Genomic DNA, 20,188 nt, shown 5'->3' with positions numbered 1-20,188 from the left:
CTGGTGTGAGGTGGTATCTCATTGTGGTTTTAATTTTCATTTCTCTGATGACTAGCGGTGTGGAGCATCTTTTCATGTGTCTGTTGGCCATCTGAATTTCTTCTTTGGAGAACTGTCTGTTCAGCTCCTATGCCCATTTTTTAATTGTCTTATTTGCTTTTTCTTTGTTGAAGTCCGTGCACTCTTTATATATTTTGGATGTCAACTCTTCATCGGATCTGTCATTTATGAATATATTCTCCCATACTGTAGGATACCTTTTTGTTCTTTTGATGGTGTCTTTTGCTGTACAGAAGCTTTTCAGCTTGATATAGTCCCACTTATTCATTTTTGCTTTTGTTTCGCTTGCCCGGTGAGATATGTTCATGAAGAAGTTGCTCATGTTTATGTCCAAGAGATTTTTGCCTGTGTTTTTTTCTAAGAGTTTTATGGTTTCATGATTTACATTCAGGTCTTTGATCCATTTCAAATTTACTTTTATGTATGGGGTTAGACAGTGATCCAGTTTCATTCTCTTACATGTAGCTGTCCAGTTTTGCCAGTACCATCTGTTGAAGAGACTGTCATTTCCCCATTGTATGTCCATGGCTCTTTTATCATATACTAATTGACCATATATGTTTGGGTTAATGTCTGGAGTCTCTATTCTGTTACACTGGTCTTTGGCTCTGTTCTTGTGCCAGTACCAAATTGTCTTGATTACTGTGGCTTTATAGTAGAGCTTGAAGTTGGGCAGTGAGATCCCCCCACCCCCACTTTATTCTTCCTTCTCAGGATTGCTTTGGCTATTGGGGGATCTTTGGTGTTTCCATATGAATTTTTGAACTATTTGTTCCAGCTTGTTGGTAATTTGATAGGGATTGCATCAAATCTGTATATTGCTTTGGGCAGGAGGCCACTTTGATGACATGAATTCTTCCTAGCTGAGAGCATGGGATAAGTTTCCATTTGTTAGTGTCCTCTTTAATTTCTCTTAACAGTGTCTTATAGTTTTCAGGGTATAGGTCTTTCACTTCCTTGGTTAGGTTTATTCCTAAGTATTTTATTCTTTTTGATCCAATTGTGAATGGAATTCTTCTCATGATTTCTCTTTCTATTAGGTCATTGTTAGTGTATAGGAAAGCCACAAATTTCTGTGTGTTAATTTTGTATCCTGCAACTTTGCTGTATTCCAATATCAGTTCTAGTAGTTTTGGAGTGGAGTCTTTAGGGTTTTTATGTACAATATCATGTCATCTGCAAATAGTGAAACTTTAACTTCTTCTTTGCCAATTTGGATTCCTTTTATTTCTTTGTTTTGTCTAATTGCCATGGCTAGGACCTCCAGTACTATGTGGAATAACAGTGGGGAGAGTGGGCATCCCTGTCTTGTTCCCGATCTCAGAGGAAAAGCTTTCACCTTCTCTCTCTTCAGCATGATGTTAGCTGTGGGTTTATCATATGTGGTCTTTATTATGTTGAGGTAGTTGCCCTCTGTACCCATTTTGTTGCGAGTTTTGGCTGATCCATTTATAAAGAACATTGTGTAGCTCAAAAAAACAGGCCTGTGGTTTTTTTAGTTTTTGTTTTTTTGAATTTTTGTTTTTTGGTATCATTAATGTACAATTACTTAAACAACATTATGGTTACTAGACTCCCCTATTATCAAGTCCCCCCCCCACGCACCCCATTACAGTCACTGTCCATCAGCATAGTGAGATGCTATGGAATCATTACTTGTCTTCTGTGAATATGCTGCCTTTCCTGTGTCCCCACCTGCTACATTAAGTGTGCTAATCCTAATGCCCCATTTTCCCCCTTATCCCTCCCTTCCCACCCATCCTCCCCAGTCTGTTTCCCTTGGTCACTGTTAGTCCATTCTTGGGTTCTGTGAGTCTGCTGCTGTTTTGTTCCTTCAGTTTTTGCTTTGTTCTTATACTCCACATATGTGTGAAATCATTTGATACTTGTCTTTCTCCACCTGCCTTATTTTACTGAACATAGTACCCTCCAGCTCCGTCCATGTTGCTGCAAATGGTAGGATTTGTTTTCTTGTTATGGCTGAATAATATTCCATTATGTATATGTATCACATCTTTATCCATTCATGCACTGATCCACTGATGGACACCTAGGTTGCTTCCATTTCTTGGCTATTGTAAATAGTGCTGCCATAAACATAGGGGTGCATCTGTCTTTTTGAAACTGTTCTACTGCATTCTTAGGGTAAATTCCTAGGAGTGGACAGGCCTATGTTTTATAACAAAGTTAGGACTGGGAAATGAGGAAAAACTTTCATAGGGTAAAAGCTGCAGGTCTGTCTCTTCATGCAGCTTCCAGCAGCCTGCTGTTACTCAAAGATGATCACTTCCTCCCTGTAACACTGATGCAGAGGGAAAGAAGAGGGTGGTGCTTGGGTAATAAAAGGCTGATGGTCCAACAGGTTGGGGCTTTTCAGAAAGGAAGAGAGGTGGCACAGTGGAATCCTGTCACTCTTCAGTGAAAGCGCTGCTGAGAGCCTTCTTTGATCAGAGTTCTGTCCCAGCTGAGATGTTATGAGAAGTATGCACACATAAAGCAGAGTCACAGCCACCTAGAGCTTATAGTCTAGAGAAAATTGAAGAACCTGAAAAATAAATTCTGAGGCCATTTGGGATAAGTGTTAGGATTATCAGACAAGTGCTTATTGGAGTTCAGAGGAGGAAGAAATAACCTCGGACTGTGTTATGTGAACAGTATTCTCCAGGTCAAGGGGGCATTTAGGCATGATTCTGAAGGGCTTCATTTGGCAAAACTGACGAAAGAGATGTTGGTCAAAGAAAACCACACAAATCAGGGTTTTGAATTCAGATGCCTCTACAGGCCTGACAGGGCATATAAATGAGAGGATGGGTGGGTGTGAGAGAACAGGGAGTGGTGAAGACTGTGGCAAACTGATGGGGGCATGCTCTGTCTAAAGTAGCTACAGCTTCTTAGCTCCAGCCAGTTGTTACTTTACAGGAATGTGGACTCAGTGTTGAAAGATGCTCAGATTTTTTCCCCCAGAATTTTAAATACAAGTTGGCAGCCTTACTTAACATAGAATCTCTTAATCTGTAGTGTCCAATTTGGTAGGCACTAGCCACTTGTAGCTATATAAATTTGAACTGAATTAAAATAAAATAAATAGTCACTCAGTTGCACCAGCTGCATTTCTAGGTATTCCTTAGCTCTGTGGCTCGTGGCTATCATTAGTGCAGATTTAGAACATTTCTGTAAGTACAGAGAGTTCTTCTGGAGAGTTCATACGCTATCCAAAAGAACTCAGACAGATTTTTCAATTTGATAACTAGTAGAAAATATTTAAATTTACTGCAGGCTAAACAAAACATCTTTGTAGACCAGGTAAACATTCAGATTTTCCCCTCCCTCCAAACAATGCTACAGTAAACATTATTTATCTAGTGTGGACTTCCTGCTGCAGTCTAGAACCATATGGCAGGTTACCCCCCACCAAAAGGTAGCATTTCACAGAGTTCTTTCTCTTCCTACCCCCACCAGTCATGGAGTGATGACCCTGTTTTAAAAGAAAAAAATTGAAATTGCATTGGATCGCCAGTATTGACTTATTGTTTTTTAAACAGTTAATGCAAAAATGTTGATGAAACAAGGCTTATATTCCTAGAGTTTAACAGTTCTTATACAGTTCTCTCTGCTATAAAGTCAGCATACACTTAAACACAAGCCAAGCAACCGAGCCAATGTAATTCAAAATACAAACATGCTATTTTGTTGAAGTTTAGCTGCTTCCTTGAAACAACTACTTTCCCGACTGCCACACTGAGCCCTTCTGCATTTAGCAGACCCTGTGATGTCTCAATTCTTCCATTCTTTCTCAGTTTGAACTACAGTAAAACCTCCATTTGTACCAGGATGCCTGTTGGCTTTTAATTGAACAGAAGGCATTGCAATGAGCTAAATCCACCTCTAGCTTCTCATTAGCCTGCGGCAGTAAAAATAGTCCTTGTTTGCCTTAGTGCCATTGTAAACATACCCTAGGCATCAAAACCAAATGGTAGCACTTGGTTATAGAGTGTTAATCCAATCATATAGATACACTGATTTTTTTTCTTTTAGTTAATTCTTAAAATGAAAACACATACAATTCTTGGAAAGAGTATCTGGACCCTTGGGTATGTCTACAAGGATCCAGGGCACCACAGACCCTGCCCCACAGGGACATGGAAGGTGCTGACACTTGATGAATTGAATTTGTGTGATGACAGAACCCAAGTAAATTCAATATCGGCTGAGGGGGGCTTGCTTTACTTTGTGGAAAAGCACGGCCTTTGGACTTTGGGCTTGCTTGCCCGAGGTTGTGACCAGACCGATGTGTTCTCTGGACTTTGGGAGTATGCTGGAAAGCAGGTGATTCAAGCGTTGGGGGATTCCAGAGACAGTCTGTCTCCCGCCCTGGCCCCACCCAGAACCTCTTGTGTTTTCTAGTTTAAAGGGTACACAATGTGGTCTGCTGTTTATTCCGTAAGGAATCAGTGTTGTGTGGTGGATAAGCACACAAGCTCTAAGGTCAAATTATCTGGGTTTAAAATCTGGCTCAACTACTTGTTAAGTACATGACTTTGGACAGATTACTTGTCCTCTCAGAGTCCCTTTCCTTCCCTGTAAAATGGAAGTAATAATAGAACCAGCCTCTGGGTAGTGAGTGAGGAGTGAGTGAATGAATGCATGTAAAGCACTTGGTGTAATCCATGAGAAGGAGAAAATGCTTAACATCTTATTTTACAAAATACTACTTTATATTTTATCAGCTTGTTTTATTACTGGGAGATGAATAAAGCTGGGTTCTTTGCTCCTCGGAGGACTGAAAACAGCTTCCAGCAGCCCTGTAAAAGAAACTTGAGAATTGGCAGGGAAATCATTTTGCCTCTGAATAGAAACTAATACAGTTCACACATACCCTTTTCTCTGCAGTCTAGAAACCTAGGAAGTTCTGAGAATGCCAGGGTGTCTCCAGTCTCCTTTGGTGGCCAAACCTGAATTCACATGTTGCTCTTTGCAGTCTATTTATTCTGCTTTACTCTGAGTCATCCTAGGTGTTATGATTTGGTCACCAGGTGCTGTCCTGGACTCCCTGGGGATTATTTAAAACACGGTGTATGCATTATGCACCTTTCTAAATCCCCCATGTTGTGAATTCTGGTACTCAGTCAGGTCCCAGAGCTGTGGTCCAGGTCTATGGACCTGTATTCAACTTTGAATTTGAGCTCCCTCGGTGGGCTACACACGCAGACACACAGGGAGATGCACAATGTGAAACGCAGGTGTTGAGGGCACAGCAGTTCCGTTACATCTCAACACAAAAAGAGTTTAAACAGTACACGCTGATATGGCCTGGAGTCCAGGCCCAACTCCTGGTATCCTAGCGTCCACCAGATTTGTTATCAGTGAGTCAGTGCATGTTTATTAAGTGTTTAGGTGTGGATAGAAGTATTCATAAAAGCCAAAATGGAAACAATCCAGATGCCCATCAATAGATTAATAGAGGCAGAAAATGTGGTCTCTACAGACAATGCAATGTTTCCTGGTCATAAAAAGGATGAAGTTATGGTAGATAAATGCTGTGAAATGTGGATTAACCCGAAAAAATGCCATGCTTACTGGTAAAAGAAGCCAGACATAAAAGGCCACATCTTGTTTGATTCCTTTTGCATGAAATAGATGACCCTGTGATTGGAACATCTTTGTTTGCATGCGTCGTAACTTTTTGTTGAGAAACTGGACATGCTGAACATTCCAACGCGGGGACTCTGGGAGTCGGATTTTCCCTCCACCCCAGGGCTGCCTGCTGCTCTTCCTCGTGGTTGTAACTGTTCAGGGACTTTTCGAGACTATTTCTGTGGACTGTTCTTTGTCACATGCTGTCAGTGAAGACTCTTTCCATTATTATTTTTCTATTTTTTATTCAGGTATTATTGATATACACTCTTACGAAGGTTTCACATGAAAAAACAATGTGGTTACTACATTCACCCATATTATCAAGTCCCCCCCAGACCCCATTGCAGTCACTGTCCATCAGCGTAATAAGATGCCGCAGAGTCACTGTTTGCCTTCTCTGTGCTGCACTGTTTCCCCGTGATCCCCACACCATGTGTACTAAACATAATACCCCTCAATCCCCTTCTCCCTCCCTCCCCAACCCTCCCCTTTGGTGACCGCTAGTCCCTTCTTGGAGTCTGTGAGTCTGCTGCTATTTTGTTCCTTCAGTTTTGCTTCATTGTTATATTCCACAAATGAGGGAAATCATTTGACACTTGTCTTTCCTGCCTGGTTTAATTCACTGAGCATAATGTCCTCCAGCTCCATCCATGTTGTTGGAAATGGTAGGATTTGTTTTTTTTAGCTGAATAGTATTCCATTGTGTATATGTATCACATCTTCTTAATGCATTCATCTACTGATGGACACTTAGGTTGCTTCCATATCTTGGCCATTGTAAAAAGTGCTACGATAAACATAGGGGTGCATATGTCTTTTTGAATCTGAGAAGTTGTATTTTTTGGGTAAATTCTAAGGAGAGGGATTCCCAGGTCAAATGGTATTTCTATTTTTAGTTTTTTGAGGAACCTCAGTATTGCTTCCACACTGCTTGAACTAGTTTACCTTCCCACCAGCAGTGTAGGAGGGTTCCACTTTCTTCACATTCTTGCCAGCATTTGTTGTTACTAGTCTTTTCTATGTTGGCCACCTTAACTAGTGTGAAGTGATATGTCATTGTGGTTTTACTTTGCATTTCCCCAGTAATTAGCAATGTGGAACATCTTTTCATGTGTCTTTTGGCCATCTGAATTTCTTCTTTGGTGAAGTGTCTGTTCATATCCTCTGCCCATTTTTTAATCAGGTTATTTGTGTTTTGGGTGTTGAGGTGTGTGAGTTCTTTATATATTTTGGATGTTAACCCATTGTCGGATATGTCATTTACAAATATATGCCCCCATACTCTAGGATGCCTTTTTGTTCTGCTGATGGTGTCCTTTGCTGTACAGAAGCTTTTTAGCATGATGTAGTCCCATGTATTCATTTTTTATTTTGTTTTCCTTGACCAAGGAGATGTGTTCAGGAAAAAGTTGCTCATGTTTATATTCAAGAGATTTTTGCCTATGTTTTCTTCTAAGAGTTTTATGGTATCATGACTTACATTCAGGTCTTTGATCCATTTTGAGTTTCTTTTTGTGTGTGGGGTTAGATAATAATAAGTTTCATTCTCTTGCATGTAGTTGTCCAGTTTTGCCAACACCAGTTGTTGAAGAGGCTGTCATTTCCCTATTGTATATCCATGGCTCCTTTATCGTATATTAATTGTCCATATATCCTTGAGTTATATCTGGGCTCTCTAGTCTGTTTCACTGGTCTGTGGGTCTGTTCTTGTGCCAGTACCAAATTGTCTTGATTACTGTGGCTTTGTAGTAGAGCTCAAAGTCAGGGAGCATAATCCCCCCGACTTTATTCTTTCTTCTCAGGACTGCTTTGGCTATTTGGGATCTTTTGTGGTTCCATATGAATTTTAGAACTACTTGCCCTAGTTACTTTAATGTTTTCAACAAATGCCATCCCCATGGCTACTCTACTCACTGTCCTGAGTTCCAGGTTAGGCAAAGTCAAAGCAAGACCTTTGTGTTAGCTTTTCAAGAGCCATCCAGGTCAAGAGAGACATCAGTTCTTTGAGAACAAGATTGTCTCTGCTCCCTCCTACACCAGGAGGAACTGGGTGCTGTCTGCAAACTGCCGTGGAGCTGGGGAGTGGGATGGGGTATGGGGAAGTTACAGTGTCACAGGCTTCTCCTACCAGATTTCAGTCACCATTTTCTTGATAGGAGTTCACTTGGTTACTATAAACCATTGACTTTTTTCCAGAGTTCTGATAAAGTTTTTCTTGGGGGCACAGGGAGGAACTTTTTAAATTACCAATTCTATCTTTTTACTTATTACAGGTCTACTCAGGTAGTCTGTGGTCCCTTGAGTCAGTTTGGATAATTTGTATCTTTCTAGGAATTTGTCCATTTCAATCCAAGTTTCCTAATTTGTTGGCATGTAATTGTTTGTAGTATTCCTTTATAATACTTTTTATTTTTGTAAGGTCATTAGTGATGTCCCCTCTTTAATTTCAGATTTTAGGAATTTGAGTCTTTTTTTTTTTCTCTCTTTCTTTTCTTGAGATAAATCCTACTAGTTTAAATGCTACATAGTTTATTCCTTTCCTTTTGGTAGTTACACTTAGATTCCTTTAGAGTTTATACTTAAAATACAAAATCAATCATTGTCACTTTCTTTTTCCCAAATGATTCAGAAACCTGTGAACTCTTAAGCCTTGACTGAGAAAAGTCTGCATTGCTCCTTAAATACAGATGTTGCCGTGTGTTGAGTTCTGGGCTGGCTCTCTCCTTCCCTTTGCTGATGGTATTATTCCACACCTTCCAACGTTATTTCTGTTGAGAAGTTTGCCACCAGGCTAGTCGTCTTCCCTTTGTAGATCATCTGCCTCTTCTTTTTGGTAGTTTTTAGGGTGTCTCTTTGTCTTTAGTGTTCGTCAGTACTGCTGCATGTCGGAGTGAATTCATTTTCATTTATTCTGCTCTGGCCTTGGAATGATTGGTTGTTATTAACCCCATGTCTTCAAGGATCAGACCTTTCAGCCTGGCGTCATGTGCTTCTGCAGTCCCGGGAGCTCCTCCGTGATCTCCTTAGTATCCTGTCCTCCTGTAGTGTCTCCTCTTTCCTCATTTCCCTATTAGACACAGGCCTGGGACTTTTGCATCTGCTCCTCATAATTCCTCAATTCCTCAGTCATATTTTCCACGTCTTTATCTCTCTGTGCTGAATTTGGGAGGGAGTTCCTCAGATTGCTCTGCTGATTAATTATTCCTCTTTAGCACTGTTTAATCTCCTCTTTAACCTGCCAGTGAATTTTTATTTAAATGCCTTTCATTTCTAGGAATTCCAATTGCTTCTTTTAAAAGATATTTGCTCTTGTCTCATACTGACTTTTTCTTTTCTTGTGCTGGGTCTTCTCATCTCTCATTGTCCTGTGTTTTATTTGTTTCTTTGTTTTCTTTTAGTTCTTGGAATGCTTCTCTAGGCTTGTGTGCAGTTTCTCTTTTATTTCTTTAGTTGTCCTGTGGATGTCACAACTCCTCTGGGGTCCCAGGTCCCCATTTCCTGTGAGCTCAAGGTCCTGTTCCTTTTCCCTTGTGTCTATTTTGACCCCAGGTGCCAGCCTCCAAGGTAATGCTCTGTAATAGAAATTTAATATAAGGCATATATTATTTATAATTTTCTTGGAGCCACATTGAAAAGTAGAGGTAGACGAAATTAATTTTAATAACATTTAACCCACTATATCTAAAGTACCACTACAACATGTAATAATGTAAAACATTACAGATACATTCTTTGTTTTGATTTGCATTAAATCTTCTAAATTGACTGTGTATTTTATACTCACAGTCTGTCTCGACTTGGGCCTCCCACAGTTCAAGCGCTTCAGAGCCACATATGCCTTGCGGCTGCCATATTAGACAACAGCTCCGAGTCCTGTATCTGAGTCTGATTTTCCCCTAAGGCAGACCTGAGCTTGTACCTCCAAGTCGTCTTTGAGTTTTCACATTTTTCCTGGCAACTTGGGGTTTTACCTGTCTCTTGAGCCTGGCTATATATTAAAAATTATCTTTTGTCATATTTGTATATGTTCATTGCTGGAGAAGAAGTTGGTTCAGTCCATGAATTTTCTGGAAATCTTTAAATTTATTCCCAACAACCACCTTATGATGGAGGTGCTCTTAGGCCCAACTTACAGAAGAGGAAATAGGCTTGTGGAGCTTAAGTGAATTACCTGTGTTGACATGGCTGTTAAATGGCAGAGGACAGACCCAGATACAGGTCTGTTTGAAGTCCAAGTCCATGCTCTGTATGCTCCATGGCCATCTCATGATTTTGATTCCTCCTTGTTTGTTTTCAGGACTTAGAAACCACCGAGGGATCTCTCCTCCCCGATTCCTTGCAAGCCTCGCTCGTCTGGAGAGTAGCTCTTGGCCAAGATTTGGCAGCAGAGAGCCATGGACCAGAACAGCGCAGGGGAGGAGGGTGCCCATCCATCCGAGATACACCTCCCTTCATTTTCTGAGAGTCAAAGACTCAACTGCAGCAATGCCCTCAACCAGGATCTGGGTCCCAGCTCCCGAGACCTGTTCTGTGCTGGCCTGAGTGGTTTGGACATGGACCCCAGCCTCCCAGCACCCAATGTGCCCAGCAAGGTGCTGGAGGACAACGTAGATGCTTTCTCCCCGTACTCTGGGGAGGACCGTGACTCCGTGAAGCTGCTGGAGAAGTATGCAGACCCGGAATCTCAGGCTTCTTTACAGGGTGAGGCTGTCCACCTGGGTCCCAGGGCCTGGTGGGCTGTGTGGAATTTCCTGGGCTAGCTACATGTTGATTCTGTGTGGATTGGTTAAGGAAACTTTCCTTTTCTGTGGGTGAATGGGGAAGGACAGTCACCTTGTGGTTTTCTGCTTGGGAATTGTTCCCAATTCACTAGTCAAGGAAACTGAATACCAATCCTAGGAAATAATGCTGAGAAATGTGGATGTTTGGAGATATCCTAATCTTGTGTGTGGAGTGGGCAGACCTTTGAGGTGGTGAGAGACTTTCCTGCCCATGCCACATCTCAGAGGCTCTTCTCCTGTTTGCAGAATGAGCTAGGATCCTGTCCATTTGCTCCTTGGTTGTCTCTTCTTCCTAAGGATCAGTGTCTTCGTCTGCAAAGTGGGGGATGACAATACGCACTCTGCTTTCCCCAGAGTGACAGCGGTCAGAAGCAAAAGAAGAAGTGAATGTAAAAGCCCCTCATAGATTATAAAGCACTGGACAGTGCACAGATTTTTATCGATATTGTTTGAGTTAATGCCGGCAGCCCATTGATTTAGTTCTAAGTCTTCTCTTCAGCAAAGAGAGAACTAAGACAGTAATTAGAGTCCTTGCTTGTTGCCTTTTGCTTTGCCTTCAGGCTTCCCACACAATATAAACTCAGTTTTTGTTTTAGCCTCTTCACGATATCCTTAGGTAAGATGCTTAGGTGGGTTAATCGAGTGAGAGTCACAGCACGTGCGGGGAAAGCCACATCTGGAGTGGCCCTGCAAACCAGATATTACTGCTGGTTGGGATAAGCAGCTCACGAAGCCCCCTGAAGACTTGCTAAAATGAAAAACATCCGAGGCCCCCACTCCACGCAAGGTGCAGTGCTTCCGTGTTGCAACAGTGGCTAAATATAAATTCCTAGAATTGGGACATCCATGGTGCTGCCCTGGGCACTGGACAGGCCTGTGGGTACCGTAATTGGGGTTCTCAACCCCGTCCACAGAAATTAACATGAAAATGCCAGTGTTAAAACATGTGCACATTTCAGAGAAGATAGGTAGTGATTCTACAGGATCTTAGTATGCTGGTGGATGATGACTGTAATGGGGGTTGTGGGGGGGGACTTGGTGAAGGGGGGAGCCTAGTAAACATAATGTTCCTCATGTAATTGTAGATTGATGATACAAAAAAAAAGTGTGTGCACATGTGTGCATTTTGCTGGCCAGAGAAACTGCAGCTTTCACCAGATTTTCATACGGATCCATGCGCCCCACTGAAAAATGTTACAATCATTAACTTAGTTCAACATTTCCAAATTCATTTTAAATTGCATTTTTTTAACCTTATTAAAAAAGTCCACTGAACATTAAGTTTTAACTCTTTGTTTTTTAATGCTTCCATAACTTAAATTCATAAATGCATATACTTTTATTAATTTTAATGTTTAAGTTAGAAAAGTAATGCATATTTATTTAAGAAAACCTAGAAAATGAAGAAGAGTAACAGGAAAAATCCCCACCCTGGCTCCCACACATAGATTTTTTAAACCATGGGTGAAGTCACTCAGAAAGACATGGTTTTGCAGAAATTAAGTGGACATTTCTATTTGAAAATTTTAAACCTTAGTATATTTGCTTTCATATATAAAGGTAGAATATTCAGTTATCGTTGTAACGATTACTCCGTGGTGTTGGGTGGCCATATTCTTGCTGGTTAGACTGTTATGGTGTTTCTGTGAGCTTCTCTTGGATCGGTTCTTTGAGCGTATTCCTAGCAGTGGGTTTGTCCGTCAGGGACGCACACAGCTGGAGAGCGCCTGGAACCCGGCCTCCGGGGAAGGGCAGGCGGCTTTCTGGGCCGGTGGCTCGTTTGCCTCTTTGTCAGGGTCCTTGCTAATCTTTTGAAGCAACATTTTGTTTTCTAGTTTAATTAAATTGCTTTAATGAGCATTTTAAAAGTAACTCAGCAAGGCTGGGGACTTGCCCCGGAAGGAGTCCTGTTTTTCCTCATTTACACTGTTGGAATCATTTGACCGCTGGGGACAGTGATTTCTCATATGAAGAGAATGTAGATCAGGCAGGTGAAGTCACAGGAGGCAGCGGCCAGAGGCAGGTCGGGACGAGAGGCCGGGCCTGGAGGCCCAGCCCGGGCTCCGTGCTGCTGGGTCTCTCCGCTGGGTCTCAGGCTCAGACGCTGAGCACTCGGCTCCTGAAGCTGAGCCCCTCCGCCCCCCACAAGCTGGCCTGTTGGATTCTTGGATCCCACCTCTGCGGAGTCCCAGATAAATGGTGTCATAAAGCCCCTGCCGCCACAGCACCCTAGTCTTTAGAAGCCTTCCAGGCCACAACTGTCCTGAGTGTGGCCTCTGACTGGGCGCCGTCCTGCAGCGTGGCCGGGCCAGGGTCCTTACTCTCCCCACTGCCCAGTCTAGGCCTTGTTCTCTCTGTGGGTAAAGGTGCTGGAGATGCAGAAAGGGTTCCCGGGCCTCTCTTCCCGCGTCTACTGCGGTTCTGAGAGTCGGGGAGCGCTTTAGCCGAGCTCTTCCATGTCCCCGGGTGTCTCTAACGTGGCTTTCTCCTGTTTGTTTAGACCTGAGGCTGTCCGTGCTTCAGGTGCCTGGAGAGGCTGACGAAGGAGGCAGGGCCACCTCCGGGAGCGCAGGGAAAGAAGAGCAGCATCACACTTCGCCTCAGAAGCTGCTTCTGGACTGCAGCGTCTGCGGGAAGGTGTTCAGCAGCACCAGCTCCCGGAGCAAGCACTACCTCACGCACAGCCAGGAACGGAAACACGTTTGCGGAATCTGCAGCAAGGCCTTTAAGCGCAAGGACCACCTGTATGTAGGAGTGTGGTCACCAACGTCTGTGCAGGGGCCTGGGGTCGGGGGGCATGTTCCTAGGTCATTCTCATCACCTCCCAGATGAGCCCGACACACCCTGTTGGTGTTGGGTCCCTGTGACCGGTGCTTACACAAGAACTCCATGTCTGGGGACAGGTCTGGCACTGCCCTGAACAGGTCACCCTTCCAAGCCCCCAAAGTCTACCAATGAGAAAATCACTGCCTTGATTTGCAGACAGGACGTCCCGAGGCAATGTTGTCATGGAGGGAGTCGGGTTAACTTTATAGAGAAATGTTTGGAGACAGTGGTGGGTACCTGAGGAGAACCAGCCCGTGTTTATATGAGGAACATGTACCTGGACTCCACAGGGCATGAGAGACTCTTGTCTTTTTTAACTTATTATTATTATTATTTTTAACTCGATTTTAAAAAGAAAGCCCAATAAAAGAGTCTGGAGCAGAATTCCTTTTGTTCTTAATGTCTGGTAAATGATAAGCTTTTCCTGCTAGTGAGGAAGGACAGACAGACTTTCTCAAACCAAGAGACTGGCAAGTGGGAGACAGCAGTCCATTGCTTTTTTTGTTGTTGTTGTTATCATTAATCTACAATTACATGAAGAACATTGTTTACGAGTCTCCCCCCTTCACCAAGTCCCCCCCAGAAACCCCATTACAGTCACTGTCCATCAGCATAGTAAGATGCTGTAGAATCACTACTTGTCTTCTCTGTGCTGTACAGCCCACCCCATGTCCCCCACATTATACATGCTAATCGTAATGCCCCCTTTCTTCCCCCACCACCCCCTTATCCCTACCATTTGCAACAACATGGATGGAGCTAGAGTCCATTGCATTTTATATGGTCCTGGCCGTCCCACAGGGCTTTGACTGACCCACCTTCCAACTCATCCTCTCACCAAGCCCCCCAGGGAAGGGCCACGATTTGCTCATGTCACAGACCAGTTAACAGGGGAGCTGGAGATTGGGTCTCTCCCACTCTCCTCCGATGGAGGCCGGGGCTGACCTTTAGGGAAGGGCTTTGTCATTTATCAGACACGTCCCATGTGCAGTATTATTAGGACTGTCCAGACTAGGGCTGCTTGGAGTGCAGAGGGTGATTTTCTCATCTGTTTATAGTTATTAATGTAGATATGAGTATGACATAATCATTGTGCATATTTGTATTCATTTATATTATAGGAGGCACATTTGGCTGTTTTCTAGAAAGTTCTGGTAGCACATCTGTAAATTGTATTTTTTCCTGTGGGGGATTGCAGGCAGCTGTCTCCTTGTAGGAATTCTATGGTAGGGGAAGGACTCCTTTGATAAAGGCAGGATCCTCCCGAAATGAGCTTTTCCTCAAATGTATTCTACAAAACTTTGGTTCTTAAGGGTGCAAAGAGGGGCTATTTCAAAAAACAGTTCTGTGGGCAACTATGTTTCAGAGACATGGCAAGTTACATAGATGACCCTCTATCTATCTACCTGCTGTGTGGCTTTTAAATTTGCTCCCGTGAACCTCCAAGAAGCAAATGGTGTTTTATAAGAACGGACTTGCCAGCTGAGCCCACGTCCTCAGGGAGCAACTGTGGAGGGCTGGTGTTCCTGGGGAACCCATTCTGGGGAACTCTGGCCTGGCTTCTGTTGATTTTTCTCTCAGATAAGGGGTTTGCTTAATGGTGAGGGAGAGGGGCACCCCTTCCAGATGCTTTGACTGTAGCCGGGGCTGAGTGCAGGTTCTGAACTGTGGTTCTGAGCTCCACTCCCCCTTGGGAGCACTGTGGGGGGAGTCAGGCTCGGGACCCTGCAGTGGGAGGCTGAGCCCCAGTGACCTCTGACTCCCTTCTCATGTGTGACTCCAGGACTAGGCACCTGCTCACCCACCAGCAGACCAAGCCCTTTGCATGCATGGAGCAGGGCTGCAGCAAGAGCTACTGTGATGACCGCTCCCTGCGCCGGCACTACGAGGACCAGCATGGCTTTTGCATCTTGAAGGAGGCCCCCCCCAAGGAAGAAGCCTGTGGGGACTCCTCTCCTGCCTACGAGGTGGCCGACCAGCCTGCTGCGGATGGCCTGCGATCCCTGGTGCCTCCAGAAGCCAGGACCCCGGGCCCCCTTTTGCCCAACCGAGAGCCCCTGCGCTCTATTGTGAGCAGCACAGTCCACCAGGAGATCTCTTCTCCCGGCCCGGTCCTGGTTGGGGCTTCAGATGACGGGGAAGGGAAAAACACAGCCTGTCCCTCCCCACCCTCACTGGGGCCCTACCCCTGCACGCCAGCGGCCCCAGTGACCCTGGGCACTGATGTTCCCAAGGAGTGTCACCCCCTGTGGAAGGAGCCCGCCGCTGGGTTCACAGCCATTCACTCCAGGGAAGGAGAGAATGGTGGTCCACACCCAGCTGAGTCGGAGCGGCCACCCCAGCTGCCGCCCACCCTGGAGAGCTGGCAGGACGCTGTGCCTTCGGTGGACCCCCCACAGGACTCAAAGTCCAAGCTGACGATATCCAACAGGATCCAGGTACCTGACTTTATGCTGTGAGATGAGAGTCTCACTCATCACTTGTTTCTGAATTTGAGTCATCCAGGCGTTTTACTTAGTGCCCGTGCGTCCTCAGACCCAGTTTTACAGAGGGGAAGTGAAGGTTCAGGGAGATCGTGGCCCCCCCACCAACCTCACCCACAGAAAAGCCAGGATGAAGGCTTTGCAAGTCGCTAGGACGCCCTGTGTCACCTTCCCTCACTGAGTTTTTCCTTCCCCCTCAGTATTCCTGCATGAGATGCCATCTCTGGCTGTGGGGCAGGGGTGCCCACATGTGTCAGCACTTGTGCAGCATTAGCCTGGTTCCTGCCCAGGTGGTGGCCACGAGGACCTGGGCGCCAGGCGGTCAGCCGCTTCTCTTTGCGACGTGCTCAGGTCTAGCACCCAACAGCTGCATCCTCTATTTTTTTAAACAGCTTTAATATTCGTGTGCCATCTAACCATTTTAAATCACACCATCTGGTGACTTTAAGTATACTCAAGAAGGTTGTGCACCATTACCACTTTTTCCAGAACATTTTCATCACCCCAGAAATTAACCCCATACCCTTAGTTGTCCCCCCAGGTCTCCCCATAACCTCCCAGCCCCTGGCACCATGAATCTACCTCTGTCTCTATGGATTTGCCTACTCTGGACATTTCATATAATTGAAATCATACACTGTGGCCTTTCATGTCTGCCTTCTTCCACTCAGCATAATGTTTTCAAAGTTCATTCATGTTGTAGCATAAGCCAGGCTTCGCTCCTTTTTATGGCTGAGTAATACTCCATTGTGTGGATACATCACATTTTGTTTATTTATTCATCAGTTGATCACCATTTGGGTTGTTTCCACTTGGCCATTGTGAATAGTGCTTCTGTGAGCATTTGTACAAGTTTTTGTGGGGACATACATTTTCATTTCTCTTGGAAATTACCTAGGAGTGGAATTATTAGTTCATGGGGTAGCTCTGTGTTTAACCATCTGAGAAGCTGCCAGGCTTTTCCAAAGCAGTTGTGCTATTTCACATCCCCATCCTCGGGGGATGAGGGCTCCGATTTCTCCACAGCCTCATCAGCACTTGCTATTGTCCAATTTTTTTTTTTTACCATAGCCATTCTAGTGGATGTGAGGTGCTACCTCATCATGGTCTGACTCACGAGGCTCTAATGGCTGGTGGTGCTGAGCATCTTTTCATGTGCTTATCAGCCATTCATGTGTCTTTGGTTTGGTGTCTGTTCATATCCTTTGTGCATGTTTGAACTGGGTTATTTGAGTTTTGTTGAGCTGTACATACAAGGCCCTTATGAGATGTATAACGTGTAATGACTCTCCCATTCTGTGTGATCTTACTTTCTTGATGGTGTCCCTTGATGCAGAGAAGTTTTCAGTTTTGATAAGTCCAGTTTGTTCTCTTTCTGTGTCATCCAAGAGAGCATGGCCTAATCCAAGGTCACAGAGTCACACCTGTGTTTTCTTCTTGGCACTTTGTAGTTTTAGTCTTTGCATCTGCCTCATTTTTTATATGTTGGCTCAAATGTATTTTCATCTTCAGGATGGAAATACCTACCGGCTCCCCGATCCAGTGAAGGAGGAGAGCACGGCAGGCGGATGGTAAGTTCAGAAGCCCCTCCCTGCCGGGCCTGGGGGCTCAACCCCTCGGGAGTCCTCTGGGGGCTTTTATGTGCTGGCCTTGGGCGAGTGAGCTCTGGATGCTTCAGCCCTGAAGAGGTGCCCGCCAGGCCATGAAGGAAGGGGGTATCGTCTCCATTTCTGGGGATTCATCGAGAGTTGTCAGTGGATCAGACTTAAAAGAAAAAAAAGAAAAAAATGGGTGGAGTCCCCTTCCCCCATTCTTCCCCCTGCCGTGTCTGTCCACAGTAACCAGCAAAATGGAGGCCCTGCAGACTGGGCAGAGCCAAGGAGCACGTATGTCTGCAAGAATTGCAGCCAGATATTTTATACAGAGAAAGGGCTGACCAGCCATATTTGTTTTCACAGCGACAAGTGGCTGTCACCTCGAAGGAAGCAGGACCAACAGGTGAAGGTGCGCGTGCAGTAGGTTCTGTGTTCGCAAGGCGCTCACAGGCTTTGGGGGAGGGAGTCAGTGGCTGGGTGTCATTGTCTCAGGATGGAGGCGTCCTCCTGGGGAAGCCTGGGCAGTGACCAGGAGTCTGGCTGCGCTGCTCCGGGGAGGGCGGGCTGGCGCTTGAGCCTGGAGCGTCCTCTCTGCCGCTTGCCTATGGTTCCTCGTAGGCTACCATCTCTTCTCTGTCGGTGTGTGGGTGTCCGGCATGGAGTTTTTCAAGCCTCTGAGACAGGTGCTGAGGCCGGAGGTGGAGGCACAGAGCCCCCCAGGAGCCTGGAAACCCTCGACGGCATGAGCATAGCTCCTCTGGGGACTCCTGCATCGGAGCCTGTGGGCCCAGTGAGCCAGCCCCCGGGAGCATAGCCAAGGTGGGTACTGGTCGGTCCACTTCCCACTGCTTCCTGCACAACCTGCCAGTGGAAGCCATGGGCAGAGCCCAAACCAAGTGCCACAAAAAATCTCTCCAGAACAGCTTGTCTTGCGCATTCATTCATCCACCTTCCATGCCGGCCCTGTGGAGGCAGTGCTGAGGAGACCATGGTGACAGGGACGGCCCCAGCCTGGCGTCCTGGGGCTGCCAGTCCAGGTGAGTAGATGGACCCATGCCAGACAGTGAGGTCTCAACTGGGCTGGGCTGGGAGGGGGAGCAAAGGGACTGAGGGGACCCCAGAGACCCCGCCTGAGGAGGTCAAGGAGGACTTTCTGGAGGTGGTTAGAGCTGAGACCTGGAGGATGAGGAGCAGTAAGACTGGTAGAAAGAGGGGAGATTGTGTGGAGTTGGGTAAAAGATGTAAGTTCATGGGATCAGCCATTGCAGCCTGGACTGGAGGGTCCCACCTGGAGAAGCCCCCTCCAGGCCAGGCGACAGGGTGCATAGATCCCCTTGTCCATCTCATGGAGCTGCGGTCATTTTTCATCTTGTGGTGCTGTTGCACTGCATCTCCGGCCCCGTCTCTAAGTGCCGGTCATTTTAACAAGTTGACGCTGGCCTCATACATCTCCGAAACCCTTTGTATCAGGGCCTCTCCCTGGGGGCGTGGGCACATGAGGAAGCTTCCCGCACCACACGTCCATGCCGAGAGTCTGGGGTCTGGCTCGGGCGTGGTGGCCCCGCTCGGCTCCCTTGCTGAGGCTGGCTCCGACAGGGGTGTTGGGTGTTATGTTTCCCTCTGGCTCCATGGGCAGTGCCCTTGCCTCTCCGCGCGCCCCCTTGAAGACTGAACTGTGCACACGTGGCCTCAAGTCACCCCCTGTGGCTTTGAATTCTCTTCTCCAGGGACAAGACAGAGACGGGGAGGAGAGTAGCCAGCCCAGAAAGCGGAGAAAGTGCCTGCGGCCCAAGGCATCGCTCCTGCCTTCCGCTCCTTCTGCCTTTGGGGAGCCGGGCCCCGAAGGAGGCCACCAGCGCTGCCCGTGGTCTCCGGTGCTCCCGGTGGACCACTCCCTGCAGGGATCGTTCCAGTGCTCTCCCGATATGCCGCCCCTGGTGCTGAGCCCCATCCGGGAGGGGTCTGGGCTGTATTTAAACACTGTTCCATGTCCACTCAGGATGATTCTGACAGAGTCATCGGCAGCAAGCTTGGTGAGTGAGGCTCAGGCCTGTCATCTCTGACCATCACACGGCAGGCCTGCTATGGGCAGATGCAACTCAACATGTAGCATTTGATCCAGGGGTTCTCTCTGGCCTTCGGCTGTGTCCAGCCTGGGGGTCCCATGGCTGCTCAGAGGTATCCCAGGACGATGTGGAACCAGCAGCCTTCTAGGTGCTGAGAATTTTACAGGCAGAAGGAAAATATGGAGGCCATGTAGCCTGACCACCCTTCTGCCCGTCCTCTTGAATAATTTTGTTAGCAGTTTTATTGGTACATAATTCACATACCATATGAATCACCCATTTAAAATACAGTGTTTTTTAGTAAATTCATAGACTTGCGCATCCATCGCACCATGTAATTTTAGAGCAATTTCATCACCCCAGAAGCAGCACTGTACATTTGCAGTCACCCCCCCCCCACAGCCCCCATCTCCCCAGCCCTGGGCAACCACTGATCATCTCTAATCATCATGGACGCACCTGCTCTGGACATTGCATGTAATTGGAATCATACAGTATGTGACATTTGGCGTTTAGTTTGTTCATTTAGCATAATGTTTTCAAAGTTCATCCATGTTACAGCATATACAGTGCTTCAATCCTTTTTATGGCTGAATAATATTCCATTGTGTGGATACACAACATTTAACGATTTATACCTGATGAGTATTTGAGCTATTTCCATCTTTTAATTATCATGAATAATGCTGTTATGAACATTCACATACAAGTTTTTGTTGGACAAAGGCTTTCATTTCTCT

At 45.8% G+C, this 20,188-nt stretch overlaps 1 protein-coding gene across 1 annotated transcript in view; it reads left to right on the top strand.

Moving 5' to 3' along the window:
* The window catches only part of LOC140846969 (zinc finger protein 541-like), a 46,571-nt gene that overhangs the window by 3,182 nt on the left and 23,201 nt on the right, over positions 1-20,188 (top strand). Inside the window, exons 2-8 of the mRNA XM_073225586.1 lie at positions 9,995-10,398; positions 12,979-13,222; positions 15,088-15,742; positions 17,300-17,358; positions 17,746-17,785; positions 18,001-18,052; positions 19,284-19,415. Of these exons, the coding sequence (XP_073081687.1) occupies positions 10,092-10,398; positions 12,979-13,222; positions 15,088-15,742; positions 17,300-17,358; positions 17,746-17,785; positions 18,001-18,052; positions 19,284-19,415 (1,489 nt within the window). The 5' untranslated portion in view covers positions 9,995-10,091. The remainder of the gene's footprint in view (positions 1-9,994; positions 10,399-12,978; positions 13,223-15,087; positions 15,743-17,299; positions 17,359-17,745; positions 17,786-18,000; positions 18,053-19,283; positions 19,416-20,188) is intronic.

The sequence above is a fragment of the Manis javanica genome, chromosome 17 (genome assembly GCF_040802235.1).
Source record: "Manis javanica isolate MJ-LG chromosome 17, MJ_LKY, whole genome shotgun sequence".
Classification (NCBI taxonomy): domain Eukaryota; kingdom Metazoa; phylum Chordata; class Mammalia; order Pholidota; family Manidae; genus Manis; species Manis javanica.
This window is presented reverse-complemented; position numbering and strand designations above follow the sequence as displayed.